General features: G+C 37.5%; 1 protein-coding gene across 3 annotated transcripts in view; it reads left to right on the plus strand.

The window, feature by feature from the left end:
* Window positions 1-19432, plus strand: part of WWP2 (WW domain containing E3 ubiquitin protein ligase 2) — a 122745-nt gene that overhangs the window by 5899 nt on the left and 97414 nt on the right. For all 3 annotated transcript variants that reach the window (XM_011382594.2, XM_011382595.2, XM_011382596.2), the window contains exons 2-4: window positions 12363-12447; window positions 18035-18182; window positions 18524-18645. In XM_011382594.2, coding sequence (XP_011380896.1) covers window positions 12378-12447; window positions 18035-18182; window positions 18524-18645 — 340 coding nt within the window. In that variant the 5' untranslated portion in view covers window positions 12363-12377. The remainder of the gene's footprint in view (window positions 1-12362; window positions 12448-18034; window positions 18183-18523; window positions 18646-19432) is intronic.

A 19432-nucleotide genomic window follows, 5' to 3' on the forward strand; every position in this document is an offset into this window, starting at 1 on the left:
AAGTATTTTAACCAAAAAAAAAAAACTACGATAGATCTTTATTGTCTTTCTAGATGTCTCTGGAAACTGAGCCAGTGGGTGGACCCTTGACGTGCTTAATTTGGCTAATGAGAAGGACTCAGGAATTACTACCCTAGCTAATAGTTTCTTCTTTTTCAACAGCCAGTGGGCTATAGGTAAAAAAGGCTGGCTTTTTTCCTTTTTCTTATTTAAAATTAAAGGTGTTAGGGAAGAGTACTCTTTATTCTCTTCAGGGTGGAGCTGATAACACCCCCCTTCCCTGCCCCCCATCTCCTCCGTCCCAAGCTGGTAGTTAGGTTATATATACTACAGTCCAACTCTGAGCCAGAGGGCTGCTACCCTTTTGGTTGTGAGTCCAGCAGTGGAACCTGGGGCATGCCCACATCACAGGGTGTAGGAAGGAGAGGAAGGGCCTAGCAACAGTAGGAAGGGAAAGTGAGGTAAAAGGGAGCAGGTAAATGGGAAAGCTTTGGTGTGAAGAGCAGAAGATAGGCTGCCTGTTATTTATTCTTCTAATGTAGCCCTTCTTGCTTCATTCGGTCACTTGTCATTAAAATAGATACATTATTTTCAAATTCTTAAAAACTAATCAATTGTGTTAGTAGTGATATCAACAGATTGTTTTGAAATAGAGCATGAAAAATGCTTTTTTTTTAAAGTGATTAAAACATAACGATACACATAGGATTCCGTTTTGTATTGGAATCACAATTAAGAAACAGACTATTTCAGCAAGACCATGTCCCCTGTAACTGCAGAGTTATTTCTTAAGGAAGTTACTGTGGGGTCTGGATGCAGGTGGACATGGGAGCGGGATGCCCCAAAATGTGTTGCTGATGTGCTGAAAGACTTCTAGCTTCAGCTGGATGTGAATTGAAATCCACATCATTGAAGGCCTTGCCGCTAATTATATTAGTTTCCTGTTCCTAACCTGTGTAACAAATTACCTCAAACTTGATGGCCCCAAACAACATAAATTTATTCTTTCATAGTTATGGAGGCGAGAAATTCAAAGGTGTCAACAGTGTCAGTAGGGCCATTATCCCTCTAGGCTCTAGGAGAGAATCCTTCCTTGCTTCTTTCAGCCCTCCAAGCACTTGTTGGTTTGGGGCTGCATGACTTCAGTCTCCACCTTAGTCTTCACATGGCCTCCTCCCCTGTGTCTTTGTCTTCGACCCTGTTTCTCCTATGAGGGCACTGGGCCCAACCTAAGTCCAGGGTGGTGATCTTATCTCAAGACTTTTAACTTAATTATACCTGCAAGGACGGTATTTCCAAATAAGGTCACAGTCACAGGTGCCAGGGGGGTTAGCACTTAGGCATATTTTTTTGGTTGGGGCCACCATTCAACCTTCTACACTAATGGAATATAGGTGGGATGTTCTTATTAAAATTAAAATTAAATAAGGACATCATCCTATTACCTGATTTGAAGAGAAGCCTTTTCCTTTCATGAATTTAAATTTTATTTATGCAGAAAATAATACATGCACATAGTTTAAAGTCAAATAGCATTATAAGACTTACCAATGCAACAGGAGTCCCTTGCTTTATCCCATCTTATTCTTGATTCTTGTTCTGTATAAACAATGACCAGTGGCCCTACTGACACCAGTAACTCTATTCTGCTACTGACTTCTGCATTTCTAAATGAGTTCCTAATACTGTTATTTCTTAGCCTGTCCGTTTTATCTTTTGTTATTTAGCCACTGAAGATGAAGATTTAGCTCTCTTTGCAGCCAGTCTCCACATACACACTTCTACCCCATCTTCTGATTACACCCGTATCACACATCTTGATTAAATTATTGTGCTTTTACGATTATGAATATTATTCACAGCTGAGCTATGTCGAAAGGATTATATTTCCTTTCTTGTACTATTGTTTTTACTAAAGTTACATATTTTCTAATTTTTTTCATACGCTAAATTTTCTGTTTACCTATCACTAGTTCAGCCCCAAACATTCTGATGGGCTAAAATACTTGTTTCAATGCAGTCAGATGTATCATGAATCTATTTCTTCTGTTTTCTTTCTTTCATCTAGAGACAACAACTTCCTATAAACTGTCTAATCTGGACTGGCTGCTCTCCAGGCTGTTGCACTGGGACTTCTCTTCACCACCATTCTGGGAATTCCTTTTTGCCTTTCCCATGTGAATACCCAGGATCCTCCATCTTTTTCATTTATTCCCCTTGAGCATATTTTTCAGTAGCTTCCTGAGAAAGCAGCTTTGGAAGCAACTTTTTTGTGACTTTGCAAATCTGAAAATATCATTGTTTTCCTGTCATGCTTGATTAATGGTTGTCTTGGTTAAAGAATTCTACATTGGAAATTATCTAAAATTTGAAAGCATTGCATTCTAGCATTCATATTGGTACTGAGAAGTCTGATGACATTCTGATTCCTGTTTTTTGTAAATACGACTGGAAGTTTGTGTACTCTGTCTTCATGTTCTGAAATTTCATGCTATTGTGCCTTAGCGTGATTCTTTTTCCATTTATTGTTCTGGGCATGCAACTGGGTCCTTTCTGTCTTCCTATCTTCCTTCCTTTTTACCTTCTTTCCTTCTTTCTTTCCTTCCAAATTCCATTCTGTTCTTGTTTCATGGATACAGTATTTTCTCTTATCTCTGTGAATTGTTTTAAGGTTTTCTTTGACCTCTGTTTCATCTAACTATAAGTTTTTTTTAATTGAGATACAATTTATGTGCTTTAAAATTCATCATTTTAAAATGTGCAATTCAGTGGATTTTAGCATTTTCACAGAGTTCTGCACCCATCACCACTATCTAATTCTGGAACATTTTCATCACCCCAAAAGAAAACTTGTACCCAGGTTAGCAGTTCCTGTACCCAGTGTTAAATATTTAACTACCATATAACCCAGTAATTCCCTTCACTGGGAATTACTGGGTTATATGGTAGTTAACCCAGTAAACATATAACCCAGTAAAGGGAATTACTGGGTTATATGGTAGTTTAACTACCAGTAAAGGGAATTACTGGGTTATATGGTAGTTAAATATTTAACACTGGGTACAGGAACTGCTAACCTGTTTTCCAAAGCTGCTTATTGTTTTTCATTTCCTGTCAGTAATGTATGAGGGTTCCAATTTCTCCAAATTTTTGCCAGTACTTGTTATTGTATATATTTTTGTTATGGCTATTATGGTGTGTGTGAAGTATCTTATTGTAGTTTTAATTTGCATTTCTCTAGTAACTAATGATGTTGAGCAGCTTTTTATGTGCTTATTAGTCATTTGTATATTTTCTTTAGAGAAATGTCTGTTCAGATCCTTTGCCCGTTTTATTTTTTAGTTGGGTTATTTGTCTTTTATTGTTGAGTTGGAGTTATATGTTCTAGATACAAGTCTTTGATCAGGGACATGATTTGCAAGTATTTTCTCAATTTTTGTTTCGATGAGGTCATATTTATTTAGGTTATTTTTTTGTTTGTGTTTCTTGTATCATATCTATGAAACCATTTCCTAAATCTAAAGTCAGGAGGACTTATATCTATGGTTTCTTCTAAGAGTTTTATAGTTTTCACTGTTATACTTAGGTCTTTGATATTTTGAGTTCATTTTTGTAGAAAGTATGAGGTAAGGGTTCAACTTCATTCATGTGCACATGGATATCTAGTTGTTCTGGCACCATTTGTTGAAAAGACTATTATTCTTTTCCCATTGAATCGTCTTGGCACTCCTAAAATCAATTGATCATAAATGTATGGGTTTGTACCTGGACTCTCAATTCTATTCCACTGGTCTGTATGTCCATCCGTATACCAATACCACACAGTCTTGATTGCTGTAGCTTCGTAGTAAGTTTTGAAATTGGAAACTGAGAATCCTCCAACTTTGTTCTTCTTTTTCCAGATTGTACTGATTATTCTCAGTCCCTTCCACTTCCCTATGAATTTTAGGATCACCTTAGCAATTGAGTTTTTTCTTCTTTGTTTTGTTATCTGGCTCTTATGTCTAAGGCTTTCCTCAAATAGTTGTTTATATTTAAGCGAAGTACCAACAGGCTGATCTGTATGCTAGGCCCCAATTAAGGGAAGGTGAGTGGGATTGGGGGACAGAGACCTCTCACGTTTCATAATATAGACTTTCATGTATGTCTTTGGATCAGAATGGTGCCTCATCCCTACCCTCAACTGTGTCCTAAGTCATGTCTGGGTTAGTCTAAAATTTAATTCTCCTGTTTAGGATTAGGGAGGCGTAACTGCCTAGGTGAATTGAGTGGAGGAGACTGGGGCTCTCTTTCCCTTATAAGCTTTTATCAGTCTTCCTATTTTAGCTTAACTTATGCCCTTACTTTCAGAAGTACCTGTTGCCACCAATCATTGACCCTTTCTGGGATTCCTCAATGGCAGGCAGCTTGCTTCTTGTTGATGTCCCCTATTGCAGGCATTTAGCTTTCAATTTCAACCTACTTGCCATTTTCCAAAATCTTGCTGCCATTCTGTTGTTTCCTTTTCCATTCTTTTTTAGTAGATTTATATTTTTGTATTGCCTTCTTGTCTTTCTGATGGGGTTTGAGAAGGGAGAAGAGGTGTGTGTTTAATCTGTCATGTTTATTGAGAGCCCCTGGAAGACTCTAAGGGAAGTTTGTATCAGGGAGGTGGAGCAATGCTTAGTCTCCCTGGAACCACTCGTGACACAGAATTCCTCTGCAGTATTCTGTTCCTAGAGTTATTGTTGCCCCAGTTTTTTCATTTGCATATTATTCTATGTTAATTTTTTTTGCATAATTTTGTTTAGCCTTAAACATTCTGGTAGAGCTAAAGTCCTGCTTTCAATGCACTCAGATTGGTTGAGGCCTAAACTCATTCAGTGATGCTAAAACTGGTTTGTACCCCAACTTTATATTAGGATCACCTTTATATTATGCACCTTTAAATAACATATCTGTCCCCACCTCACTTGAGACCAATCAAATGGGAATCTCTGAGGTTAGGAGTTGGTTGTTAGTATTTTTTTAAAAATGCTCTCTAGATAATTCAGATGTGCAGAAAGAATTGAGAACCACTGCTCCAAGGCATTTCGTATTTCATTAAGGATAATTTTACCTAACAGGATAAATTCAACTGCCTCTCCTGTGGTTATTATCATTGTCCTCCTTCTTTATTGCCCTCCAGCCACAGTGGCCTCCCTTTGTTCCTTATGTTCCCAAGACATGCTACCATCTTAAGACCTTTTTATCTATCCGGAATGTTCTTCTGCAGATATCCTCAGTTCCCTCCTTCATCTTCTTTAGATCTTTGCTCAAAAGTCACCTTCTCAATGAGACTCCTTGTCTACAACTTTTAAAATTTCTGCTTCCAACTCTCACCCCAAATTCCTATCTCCTTTACTGCTTTGTTTTTTCTACCACTTGTCACCTGTATCGTTAGTTCTTTTATTTTCTATTTGGCATCCCCTCTCAGCACATGTCCTTTCCCTATGTTCAGTCTTTTATTGTATAAAGAAGCCAGTGGTGGAGCTTTGTTTATTTCTTTTCCCATGCTCTTTTCTGTATGTCATTCTGTATATCATTTTCCTTCTCCCTGAAGAACTTTTTAAAAAATATTTCTTGCCGGGCAGGTTTTATTTGAGAAAGTTCTTTTCTATTTCTCTTATGAAGGATAACTTCACTGGATGTAAAAATTCCAGGCAGGCTTTTTCTTCCTTTCAATACTGTAAATATTTCACTGTACTCTCTTCTTGTATGGTTTCTGACAAGAAGGCTGCTGTAATTAATATCTTTGTTCCTCCATAGGGATGGTGTTTCTTTTCCCTTTGCTTTCTTTTAAGATTTTCTCTTTGTGTTTAGTTTTCTCCAGATTGAATATGGTAAAATGATATGCCTAGGTGTAATTTTTTAAAAAAACTATTGTTGTGTTTGGTATTTATCCTGTTTGATGTTCTTTGAGCTTCCTGGATCTATGGTTTGGTGTATGTCATTAATTTTGGAAAATTCTTGCCATTGCTACTTCAGATATTTCTTCTGCTTTATTCTCTCTTCTTCTGGTGTTTCAATTATGGGTATATTTTGCATCTTTCGAAATTGTCCCCCAGTTTTTGGATGTTCTGTTCTTTTTTTTCTTTAATCCTTTTTTCTCTTTACATTTCAGTTTGGGAAGTTTCTATTGACATATCTTCAAGCTTACTGATTCTTTCCTCAGCCATGTCCAGTCTACTGATGAGCATTTTAAGGCATTCTTCATTTCTGTTATAGTGTTTTAGATTTCTAGCATTTTCTTTTGATCCTTAGAGTTTCTGTGTCTGTTTACATTACCCATGTGTTCTCGAGTGTTGTCTACTTTTTCCATTAGTGCCCTTAACATATTAATCATAGTTATTTTAAATTCTCTGTCCAGCAATTTCAAAATCTTGCCATATCTGAGTCTGGTTATGATGTTTGCTTTGTCTCTTTACATTGTTTTGTCTTGCCTGTTAGCATAACATAATTTTTCCTATTATGTGTTGGGTAATGGGAACTGAGGTGAATAGGTCTTTAATTTGGGGTTTTATTTTAATCTAGCTAAAAGTTGGTTTGTGTTTAACAGTTGCTGTAACTGTAGGTACTAGAGGCCTCAGATTCCTCTAGTGGCCTTGTACTGGTCACCCCTGTTATCTTGGTCTTCCCTAAGAACTCCTTAAATAGAGTGTGCACCCTTCAGCTCTAATTTGCTGATAATTGGACTCTGGATATAATGGTAAAGTGTGGGGGAGGAGAAGCATTTTGTAATCTTATGATTAAATCTCAGTCTTTTAGTGAGTCAATGTTCCTGGGCTGTGACTTTTACAGTGTTTTTTAACTGCTTTCCCCTTTAAGTGAGACAAGAGGACTAGAAGGGGCCTTAGTCAGGGAAAGTCCCTCCCTCCAGTTGAGATAAGGCCCTGGTAGAAGAGGGCTGTGTTACAGAGATGTCTCTGGGCATATTTCACAGTGGTTCCTTTTCCTCCTCACCTACCAGAGCCAGGGCTCATTCTTGGCTCTTTACTGGGAGAACCTTGTAGGGCAGGAATTTTTTTTCCCCTTCTGTTTTATTCTCTGATGTATCACTAGCACCAAAAACAGTGCATGGTACAAAATAAACGTTCAGTAAATAATGACTGATTGAATGAATGCCTTTCATCCAAGCCCATGTGGAAAAATTTCTCACACTAAAAGAATAATAAACCAATAACTTTTCTCTCGAGTGAATAGTTAGTTGGCCCCCAATGTTTGCTTATTGGGTTCTGTGGTGTTTGTGCCTCTCTAATCTAAAGCCCTGCCTCAGATGGGTTTGTTGTAGACTGGGTGTTCTGAAGCTTTTTTGACTACACCCTTTAGTAAGACATATATTTTATATCATGGCCCAGTATACATGTACATAAATGTTCACTTATCCTAATGAACTTTCTTGAAAGATACTTTCCTTTATGTATAATGTACTCTTATATTTTCTACTCTATTGTTTTTAAAAAACATTTTCAAGGTTTATATAGAGGTTACGTTCAGAGGGCAATATGTTTTTTATTTTTATTTTTAAAGAAATTTGGGCAGATGTGCCAGACTCAGTTTTGTCTTCTCCTCCCAGTATATCCCTTACTCCCTTCAATAATGAAATTCTTTGTGTATCTATAACCTTTGGGGATATTTTAAACATTGTTCTCCCTCTTCACCCTGCCTGCCTAGGCTTGTGCAAACTCAGTTTTTTTGGAGTGAGTTAGATGCACACACTTCTCATTGCTATGATCGGGAGAAAAAAATTATTGAGTCCACGTATGGTTTTGCTAGACAGGTGCAGAGTAAATTCTGGGTCTCAGGTTTCATTAGCTTCCTGGAGTGGGTAGTGGGGATTTGGACCTCATGCTCATTAGGAACCATGTCCAGTATGGGACCCTGAGGTAGAAGCTGATAAATAGGTTGAAAGGACTTTGACCAGGATGGGCTCTGACTTCCCTTCCGTAGTAATGGTTATTTTTCTTAATACATAATTGGAAAGGTTTTACAATTCAAAGTATTAACTTTGTAATGTCAGGGTGGTATCTTGTTAATTGGACCTGGAAAGAGAGACAAAGTCCCATATAAAAACATAGATTATGGTTAGTAAAGTATGGACTCTAATTATGAAAGCCATTGGAGGACAAAAACATGGTGGTGTCGTCTACTCTGTTTCTCCTGCTTTCCCAGTTGGTTTTATTCTGAGCCTTCTTTAGAATTTTTCTAATTGATTTTGCTTTGGAGTCATGAAGTATAGATCAAGAGGTTTGGTCTTTCTCCCATTTAGTGGGCCATGTAGGGGCTTCGAGTATCATTCTCTTGGATTTTCTTGAGTTCCCACCAGGAGCTAAAAATAGCTAGAGCTCAGGGAGAAGAAGTTAGTTTAAAAACTACCCTCAGTTGTGTAGCCTTAGGAAAGAAAGAATCCCAGTAAATGTAAAGATTTTTAAAAAGATTTTTTTTTATTTTTAAACTCTATAAATAATGCATTTCCAGCTTTTAGTGCTTTAACCTCTGTTACTAAAAGCCTGTTGGCTTAATTTACAATTATTAATCTTTCCTCCATTATTCAAGATATGATCTTTTTTCTTCCTTAAAATTATTGTTAAATTATGAAAAAGATCAAAAATATGAAGTGGTTCAGAGAATAAGATAACAAATGGTCATTAAAACTACCATCTGGATTTAATGAATATTAACATTTTGCCATATTTGCTTCAGAACTTTTTTTAAAAGATAAAATGTTGCAGATACAGTTGAAGTTCCCTTGCTCTCTTCTTAGTCCCATTCCTCTGCTCCCTCTTCTCCTACCTTAGAGGTAACTTCTGCTCTGAACTCTGTATGGATTCTTCTTATCCATACTTCTGTACTTTTATTCCATTTATGTGTGCCCACAACAATATATACAATTGTTTTGTGTTAGTTCAAATGTATGCCAGTGCCATCATACTATACTTAGGCTGCCACTTGCTTTTTTTAAAATTTATTTTCTTATAGCATTATAGTTTGAGATTTTTTCATGTATATTGAATTAATGTATTTTAAGTACTATATAGCATTCCTTTTTATAAATATATCATAATTTATCCAAATCCTCATTGATGGGTATTTGGGTTGTTTACACATTTTTGCTATTATAAACATTGCCGTGATGAACATCTTTGAACATGGTGGTTTCTGCATTTGTTGGAAGATTTTCCCCTGGTAAATACCTAGGAGTGGAATCCTGGGAGGTACAATATATGCACCTTTAATTCTACCTGAAGTTGCCAGATACCATCTAATTTGTACATAAAGCTTGCTCATCTGACGGATGGAGAGTTGATCTTTTCGTTGTTTACCGAAACAAATTTAGTCTAAAGAAGTCAAAACATCCTTTTTAATTTCAGAAGCTTGATGCTCAAATTCATTCATTTGATAAAAATTTAGGACTTCCTAGTAAGAGCCAGGCACCTTTCTAGACACTAGTGCTACAGGATTAATAGATGGGACACACAACTTGGCCCTCATGGAGCTTACGTTCTAGGGGCGAGAGAGAGAGACAATAAATACAACAAATCAATACAATAGGAATCATGTCAGTAATAAATGCTAAGAAAGAAAAGTAAAATAGGGAAAGATGGGTACTAATGTGCGTAGAGAGCTGAGGGTGATAGAGTGTTCAGAGAAGACCTCTTAAGAAAACAACATTTGAGGAAATGCTTGAAGGAAGTGGGAGAATAAGCCATATATGTGGACAACTGGAGAAAGAAAAAATTCTGGGGAGAGGGGTAGAAGCCTGGCAGGGGAGCATGTCTGGTATGTTCAAGGAATGGGGAGGAGGCCCATGTAGCTGCTGGGGAGCGAGTAAGGGTAAAGAGAAGTGGGAGGTGAGGTCAGAGAGGCCTGTATCATACAGAGAGGGAGAGTGTCATGTAGGACCGCCAACGTCATTTTGAAGACTTTGACTTTTACTCTGAGATGGACAGGAGGCCACTGGATGGTTTTGAATAGCAGAGTGATATGATATGACATATAATAATAATAATAAAAATCACTGCTGAATTTAGAGATTAGATCGAAGGGGACAAAGGGCAGCATAAGCAGGAAATACAATAATCCAGGTGAGAGATCATGATGCTTTTGACCAAGGCAGTGACAGTAGAAGTGGAGAGAAATGTTAGAACTTGGACATATTTTAAAGGTAGAACCAGTAGGATTTATTGAGATTGAATATGGGGTGTGAGAGAGAATGGGGAAGCAAAAATGAGCCCCAGAGTTTTGACCTGAGCTGCTGGATGGAAGGAGTTGTCATTAGCTGAGAAACGGATTTGTAGGGGGATATCAGAAGCTCAATTTTGTCTATAGACAAAGAGGATCTGAGATTCAAGCGTGAGGTTAACACCGGACACAGCCACTTGGGATTGTTAACAGATGATACTTAAAGCCATAAGATAGGGCGAGATAACCAAGAGAAGAGGTGAAAGACCGGTGCTATGGGACATTCTGTTGATTAGAGATTGAGGAGGGGACAAAGAGCAGCCTGAGAGGCAAGAGGAAAAGCAGGCAGGTGTGGTGTGTTGGAAGCCGCGGGAAGAAAGCATTTCAAGGAAGAAAGGTGATCAATGTGTCTGATGCTGCCAATAGGTCATATAAGACAAGAACAGAATTCACTATTGGTTTTAATAACTTAGAAGTCTGGTCTTAGAGATCCTGATCAGCATTGTATTCCTCTTGTTCTAGGTAACATTTCAGAGGTTTCTATTGCTACTCCGAGTAGAAAATTGAAGCATAATGCCAGTTATGGAGTAGTCCAGAAAAAAACTAGTCACTTTAAATGTTTTTGGCAAAAATGTTGAAGTATAAAATTGTTTGACTTTACCTATGAAAAGTGTCAAAGTCAATGTCACCTAGCTGTAGCTACATTTAATTCCCATATTCATAGAGTAATATGGTGAGTTAAAAGCCATGTTTTAAGGCGGAACAACTCTTCAAAATAGGAAATTAGGAGGAGAGAACAGATAAAAATAGAATGAAAAAAATATATTAGCGATGTTAAGTAGAATAGGAATTTTATAGTGTTTTTACAGCAGTAGTTTTCAAGTGTGGTCCTCAGACCCCTGGTAGCCCCTTGAGACTTTTAGGGTTTTGCAAGATCGAAACTATTTTCATAATAACTTTATTTGCCTTTTTCACTGTTATCACATTTGCACTGATAGTGCAAAAGCAAAAGTGAGTAAAACTGTTGGTGCCATCACATGAATCAGGGCAATGCCATCAATATGTGCTGTTGTCATTGTATTTCTCACCACAGCACATTCAATAAAAAGAAAAGAAAAAAAAAAGCCAGTTTCACTTAAGAATGTGCTCGATGAAGCAGCATAAAAATTAATTTTATTAAATCTTGACTCTTGAGCATGTCTTTTTAATATTCCGTGTGATGAAATGGGAAATATGCCCAGAGCACTTCTGCTGCATCCTGCAGTATGAAGGTTGTGTTGAGAAAAAGTACTTGTATGATTGTTTGAATTGAGAGCTGAATTAGTTGCTTTTTTCATGAAATGCCGTTTTTAAAACAGACCAACTAAAGTTACTAGGTTTGAGTATTTGGCAGTATTTTATTGAAAATGAATGAGGTGAGCCTGTCACTTCAAAGACTGATGGTATTTGTTACCAATTGTAAAATATGACTTTTTAAGTGAAAATTAGAATTTTGGAACACTTTACATCTACCAGAAAGAGCCGACAGCTTCCCAGTTCTTAAAGACTTGATGAGATCCATGGTGACATTCACAAATGTGACTTTTTTGGATATTGTATTATGATATGAATACAGTTTGATATTATATGACATTTGGAATATCTGCAAAACTCAGCAAACCAATATTTTCCAAATGGCAGTCTACATACATCGTATATGAGTAAAAAGATCCATTCAGAGTGTAAGATAGACTTCTGCTTCTAGCCAAGATAGAGTGACAGGTATGCCTCATGTATCTTTTCATGTGCTTATTGGCCATTTGTATATCTTCTTTGGAAAAATGTTTATTCAAATCTTTTGCCCATTTGAAAAATTAATTTTTTTTTTTAATTGTTGAATTGTGACTTTCTTTTTTGGAGATGTTATATTAGGCTCTCCCTCCTCCAGACTTTGATGTAACAGTGCTATGTTCTTCTTAGGCTATCCGAGACCTACTCAGGTTCAATAGTCATAAATTTTAAGACAGGCACACTCCACTCTGTTGGAAGTAGCATGGCCACAGTTGCTTCGATGTTTATATTTTCTTGCTTTTCTCTCTTTAAATTCAAATATTAAAGTTGGGTCCAGTTCCTTAATCTTTTATCAGATATTCTCTATACCTACTGCTATGTTTGTCTTGCAGTTTCCTGGTGATGATATGGCATCTGCCAGCTCCAGCCGGGCAGGAGTGGCCCTGCCTTTTGAGAAGTCTCAGCTTACTTTGAAGGGTGAGTGGCACCATGTGAAATGTTTGTCATTTGAGGTCCAACCCAGTCTCTGGAGAAGAGGTGGAATTATACCACACCTTGGTCTGGAGAGCCAGATTTTGTGAAATAGCTTAGGAGTGTAGCTTTTCATTCTCATAGGTTGTCATTTGTAGCTGAAATTCTTGGAAGAAAAAGAAAAAAGGAACTTTTGGCAAAAATTGTCTAAAATGGAGATTCTTTCATGCCCCAGGTCTCTTTTCTATCTACATTCATTCGCTAGGTGGTCTCATCCAACCTCCTGGGTTTAAATGCCACCAATATAAGATCACTGCCGAATTTGTATCTTTAGCTTGATCTTTCCTTTGAACTCCAATAGCCCACTTGTCATTTCCACTTGAATGTTTAGTAAACATCTAAAATGTGACATGTCTGGAACCGAACTCTTGATTTTTTCCCTTCATATCCTATATTCAACTAATCAGCAAATCTGGTTGTGTCTATCTTCAACATTCAGCTACTTCTCACCATCCTCACCAGCTGCTACCACCTCTACCCTGGGTTTAGACAGTAGCCTCATAACCCATCCCCCTGCTTCTGCCCTTTGTCCCCCTTTATTCTGTTGGTCACACAGCAGCCAGTGATCTTACTAAACTGTAAGTTAGCTCTTGTAAGTCCTCTGCTCAAACACAGCAAGGGCTCTCCGTCTCAGTCAGAACAAAAGCTGAAGATCCCACTTGATCTGATCCCCCATTTCTCATCATCTCATCATCATAAGATGTTTAGCATCTTATCATATATTTAAGAGAAATTTATATTTCCTTTCCTGTGGATTGCCTGTCCATATTCTTTGCCTTTTTCATATCGATTTTTTTTTAATAGTCTTGATACTTTTAAGTTATTTTTCTTGGCCTCTCATTGCTGCTCCAGCCCTTTTGAGGAGGGAGAAGGATTAGAGTAAACTCATAGGGTTTTGAATTTAGGACTATAGCCTTTACTATCTTACCTAATAATTAGCAAGCCTAGGTTAAAACAGAAGACTGCCCATGGAACTTGGTGACTTCCCGAGGTCCCAATTTTGGATCCATATTATTCAAGAAAAACACTGACTTCTAACAGATTTCTCCTTGACCTTTCTTCAGTGAGAATTTTCTTACTATTGTGGAAAGAGCTAACTTGATCATATAGGTCTATTTCGTATAGGCATTGAATCTATAGTGATTTGATAATTCCATCCAGGAAAATAGTAGAGAAGAAAGAGAGAAAGAAATAACAATTTAGTATGCATAAATTTTAAGTAGTATGGGTTATTCTTCCTCTCGTGTGTTTCATTTATAGAGCCTATGATGTAATTTGGGAGATGTTACTATGCTTCTTCATAGTGCAATCCTAGAGTTTTAAGATACACTTTAAAAATGCATCAAAGCCCTTAAACAGAAGCCAACTATTTTCCGTGATATTTAACTCAAAAAACACTGAAAACGCAGCTAACAAAGCAAAAAACGGACTATTTGGAACCTATTGAAAGATAATATGCCAGGGGTATAATTTTGGGCATATGTGATTTTTGCTTTATTTGTTGACTCTAAAAGCTAAATAAACTTTCTAGGTAATCTTGCTTGTATCTTGAAGCCTTTATTTTGGCTTGTATTTTAGAAAAAGAAACATTCAAAATATCATCCTGCTGATTAATTATAAATTACAGAGGGGAAAATACATCTTTACAGTGAAGAGACCTGGCCAACTCCACATTAACCAAGGATCAAACTTAACATTCCCAATAGGAGAACAATGTAGTGTGTGTAATAAGTATACAATGTAACCTATATAATATTCTTGACTAAAATGTTCAATTTGAATTAATCATAAGGAAACAATCAGAAAAATGCAGAATTTGGCCCATTCTAGAAGACAGCTGGTGAAAGTCTTTAAAAATCATTGTTATGTAAAAAGGAAGAGAGAGCATTTTAAATTTTAAAAGGTTAAGGAGACAACAACCAAATGCAATGTGTTCATCTTGACTGGATCCTGGATTAGAGGGAAAACAGTTATAATAAACAATATGTTTGGGACAATTGGAGAGATTTGGATATGGTATGAATATCAATTGATAGAGAGAGTAACTAAATTTATTTGCTTGTTTGTTTGTTTATTTATTTTAGGTGAGGCAACCCTTGGTTGACCTCACAGATTGCAAGGACCTTGTCAGCTTACAATCTCTTATTTTTTTATTTTTTACGCCTACAGCACCTGCTCTTCCTAGGTGGTCTCCCATCTAAGTACTAACCAAGTCTGAAAGTCTGACCCTGCTTAGCTTCCAAGATCAGATGGGATTGGGCTTGTTCATTAGGTATAATAATGATGGTGTGATTAGGTGGAGGAATGTCCTTATTCTTAGGAATTGCATTCTGAAAGTATTTAGGGTTGATCTGTCATGATGTCTAGAATTTCCTTTCAAATAGTTTATCAGAAAAAAAGTGTGTGGATATAGACATAGAAACACAAAAATGTAGTTATAAATATTATATAATATATAAATCCTGTGCTGTCCAATAAGATAGCCACCATAGTCCTGTAGAACTATTTACATTAAAAGTATATTAATTAAATTAAATTTACAGTTCAAATCCTCGGTGACATTAGCCATATTTAAAGTGCTCAATAGCCACATGTATCACATGGCAATGCATTGGACAGCCCTGGTGTAGAACATTTTTGTTATCACAAAAGTTCTGTTGAATAGCACTGATATAAACACATACATAGAGCGGGACAGAGGCAGATGTGGCAAAATGATAACAATTGGCGAAGAGTATGCAATTATTTATTCTTTCAACTTTTCTATAGTTTAGGTACATCAAAATAAGACTACGAACTGTAACGTGTGACCCTAGATTGGGTCCTGGACCAGAAACATTTTCTTTTCTCTTTTGCTATTATGGACATTGATAGGACAATTTGAATTTAAATCAGGGCTGTATATTAGATAATATTAAAAATGTTAAATTTCTCGATGTTGACGATTGCTATGGTTATATTAGATTGTGCTAAGTCTTTGTTCTTAGAATCATACAGTGAAGGATTTAGGAGTAAAGGGACACAGCATCTAAAACTCACTTCCAAAGTTTCAGGAAAAAAAGTGTGTGTATGAGAGAGAGTCAGGAGAAAGAAAGAATAATAAAGCAAATAGTAAAAAGTTGATATTTGGTGACTCTGGGAAAAGGGTTTATAGAAATTCTGTATTATTCTTACAGCTTTTCTAAAAGCTTTGCTGAAATTTTGTCAAAATAAAAAAGAGGAAAAAAGGAACCTAAGGAATAAATCTAGAGGACAGAAAAGGAAACATCATGGCAGAGTTCAAAGAATTGGCCTGGGAGCCAGGAGACTTGCTTCCAAGTTTAGCTCTGGCTCTGACCAGCTCTAGGATTTGGATGTTATTTCACCATTCTGCATCTTAGTTGGCCCAGTTATTAAATAAAGAATTTGAACTTGATTTCAAAGAAACTGGCTCAAAATTGTAGGACTCTAATTATAGTTAGTCCATATATGTAAATATATATATTTTAGTTAAAGGCCTGCATGCAGAGCTACTCTCACCCCACCAGGTGGCCTCAGTTAACCTTGGTCTATGTGTACAGTGTTACATTTTTCTACTCTGAGCCACATTTTCCCAGCACCACAACCTTTTTATGCCTAGTATCATTCCCTGTTGCTCCTGAATCTTCAGCACGACTTTTGTTGTTATTCTTCTTTGACTTCTTCTTTACTGCTCTTTGGGGCCTGGAAAAGACAGGTATTGTTAACTGTCCAGAGGTGGGTTTGCACCTTGCCAAGTTGTGGACCCTTATAGGACTGTCACCTCTCAGAAAGATCTGGGAGGGAAAGGTTTGCTAACACTGGACAGAAAGGAGCTCAGGCTAGGACAATCTTGCCATCGTGGGTGAGGAACATCAGTCATATGCTCTGATTTGGGGCACAGGATAGAAGACATCTGAGTGTGTTTCATCCATGGCTATTATATGCTCTAAGAGGATCTTGTCTAGCTGCCGGTAGATACTTGCTTAGCTTGTGCTGAGTCCTGGCTTGCTGGTACCAAGTGAACATCAGAAATGCCACATGAAGGATACGAACAGAAGAGGAAATGCAGATGGTTAACAAGCAAACGGAAAAACTACTCAGTCTCACTAGCAATTGAAGAAAAGCATTAGAATGAATAAGCAAAGTCCAGCAATGGCATACAGCATGGTGTGGAGTCAGGCTGCCGAGATGCACATCCTGGCTTGAAGCTCCTTGGCTATGTAGCCTGGTGCAGTGACCCCGCTTTGGCAAGCCTGTTTCCTCCTGGGTGAATTGGGAGTGATGATATATTCCTTGCGTTCTGAAAGTATTTAGGGCTGATCTGTCATGGTGTCTACAATTTCCTTTCAAAAAAAGTGTGTGAATATAGACATAGATACACAAAAATGTAGTCATAAATATTATATATTTATATCCTGTGCTGTCCAATAGGATAGCCACCATAGTCCCGTAGAACTATTTACATTAAAAGTAAATTAATTAAATTAAATTTACAGTTCAAATCCTCAGTGACATTAGCCATATTTAAAGTGCTCAATAGCCACATGTATTACATGGCAATGCATTGGACAGCCTTGGTGTAGAACATTTTTGTTATCACAAAAGTTCTGTTGAATAGCACTGATATAAACACATACATAGAGCGGGACAGAGGCAAATGTGGCAAAATGATAACAATTGGTGAAGAGTATGCAATTATTCTGTTCTTTCAACTTTTCTGTAGTTTAGGTACATCAAAATAAAACTACTAACCAATGTGTGACCCTAGATTGGGTCCTGGACCAGAAACATTTTCTTTTCTCTTTTGCTGTTATGGACGTTGACAGGACAATTTGAATTCGAATTAGGGCTGTATATATAGTATAGTGTCTGTAATTAGTACTCATTAATTCTTAGCTATTAACTTCATGCTTTTTTTTTTTTTTTTTACCTATATGATTTACAAAGAGTGAAAAAACATGGTACTCAGAACTATGCAGTGTTTAGTGAAATGGATATATTTCTATAGTGCTTATGGGTATCTATAAAGGTTTACTTTTTTTGGAAAAGAATTAAACAATTTTAAGAACTTTAAAAAATGTTTATATCTTTTGGAAGAATACTCAGAAATGCATGCAAATATATACATTTGTGGTTATTTACCTGGAGTAAAAACTTAGAAACAATCTCTTCATCAGTGAAAGAATAATTAACTAAATCATGGCATATCCTTGTAATGGGCTTATATTTCAGCCTTTTAAAATGGATTTTAGGTGGAGGAGAATTTTTAAAGAACTAGGGAAATAAAAAATAAAAGTCTAGAAAGTCTGGATTTACCGACATCTTGTTTTTAGGTTAGGAGTGATTTTTATTTCTTATGCTTCATATTTTAAAAATATCTTCACATTTGAAAAAATAAATTTTCTTAGAATCAGGGAAAAACAAAATTTGTTTTTTGAGAGAAACGGCAAAAAAGAGCAAGACCATCTGCCACAGGGGGGCAGCTGGGAGCCCTCTGGCTCAATCTTTGACTTTTTCTTCCTTTCCCGTCCAGTGGTGTCAGCAAAGCCCAAGGTACATAATCGCCAACCTCGAATTAACTCGTTTGTGGAAGTGGCAGTGGATGGACTCCCCAGCGAGACCAAGAAGACTGGGAAGCGAATTGGGAGCTCCGAGCTTCTCTGGAATGAGATCATCATTTTGTAAGAGAAAGTCCCTCTATTTGAATGCAGTAACATGGGGGGGAAAGAGAGAAGGCACTCTGAAGGGGCTGGGAGAGATCCAGATTTCCTGTGGAGCTTCTAACTCTTCTCTGCCTTTGGTACCTAAGCCGCCTCTCTATAGGTGTTTCCACATCATTGAGCTCACAGAGCATTCATTATTAGCTAGATGGTTACAGGGTCAGCTTTGTGGGAAAAAGGGGATATGTGAGTGTCTTCCTGTTTGGGATTTTTTCCCCCTTCTAAGACATCAACAGTTTTCTTCTAAGTAACAGGAGTGACTGATCTGCTTGGATGTGATGAAACACCTATTTGTTTTCTAGGAATGTCACAGCTCAGAGTCATTTAGATTTGAAGGTCTGGAGCTGCCATACCTTGAGAAATGAACTGCTAGGCACCGCCTCTGTCAATCTCTCCAGTGTTCTGAAGAACAATGGAGGCAAAAGTACGTATGATGAAGGGGTGGTTGACGTGCTTCATTTGTGGGGGTGGGGAGAAGAATTTGTAGGCATGGATTTCTCTCAACGTGGCGGATAAACCTGATGATGTCGTTTCCTCCAGGACCAGGGGCCACAGTGATTCTGCTCTCCGTGGGTGCTATCTGTGGAGTTTTAGGAAGGCTGAGTGCTTCTCTCTGCCTGCACTATAGAACTCCTTTTGCCCAGGGCTATGGTGGTGAGATGCAGTGATGGGTCCCCTTGATCTTTAGGGATCAGTGCTTTCCCTCTGCCTCTGCCCCTCTTTTCCCAATCCAGGAGATGAGTGACATGTAGAATTAAACTGTCAGATGCCTCCGGCCTACATCATTACTTTCCTAGTCTGAGCCCTGGAACAGAACGAAGGAGTTGCGTGAGAGAGTGATTACAAATAGTGTTCTGTGCTTAGTAGGCACTCAGTAAACATTTACTGGATGTTGGAATGTGGTGGAAGCTCTCTCGTAATTATTCGGGGTGCCTCTGCTGCATGGAAATCTAAACCCTAATGTCTATTTATTGTTGTTTGTGGTAAGTGGCATAACCGTGGCTGTGGTATCTGGACCCTCCCTCATAAAGCCTCTATTCAGAGCAGTACCATATGTGGTGAGGGAATGCCACAGAAAAAAAGGCTCCTTTTTCTCTTGAAGTCTGCTGTCTAGAAAATATTTTCTGAGAATAGATTTTGCTTAAGAGAGATGTGGAGGTGGGGAGTGTTGAGTCCCAGGGAGAGCGCTGCGTTGATTCGAGTCCTTTTTT

The sequence above is a fragment of the Pteropus vampyrus genome, unplaced genomic scaffold (genome assembly GCF_000151845.1).
Source record: "Pteropus vampyrus isolate Shadow unplaced genomic scaffold, Pvam_2.0 Scaffold483, whole genome shotgun sequence".
NCBI classification, from domain to species: Eukaryota; Metazoa; Chordata; class Mammalia; order Chiroptera; family Pteropodidae; genus Pteropus; species Pteropus vampyrus.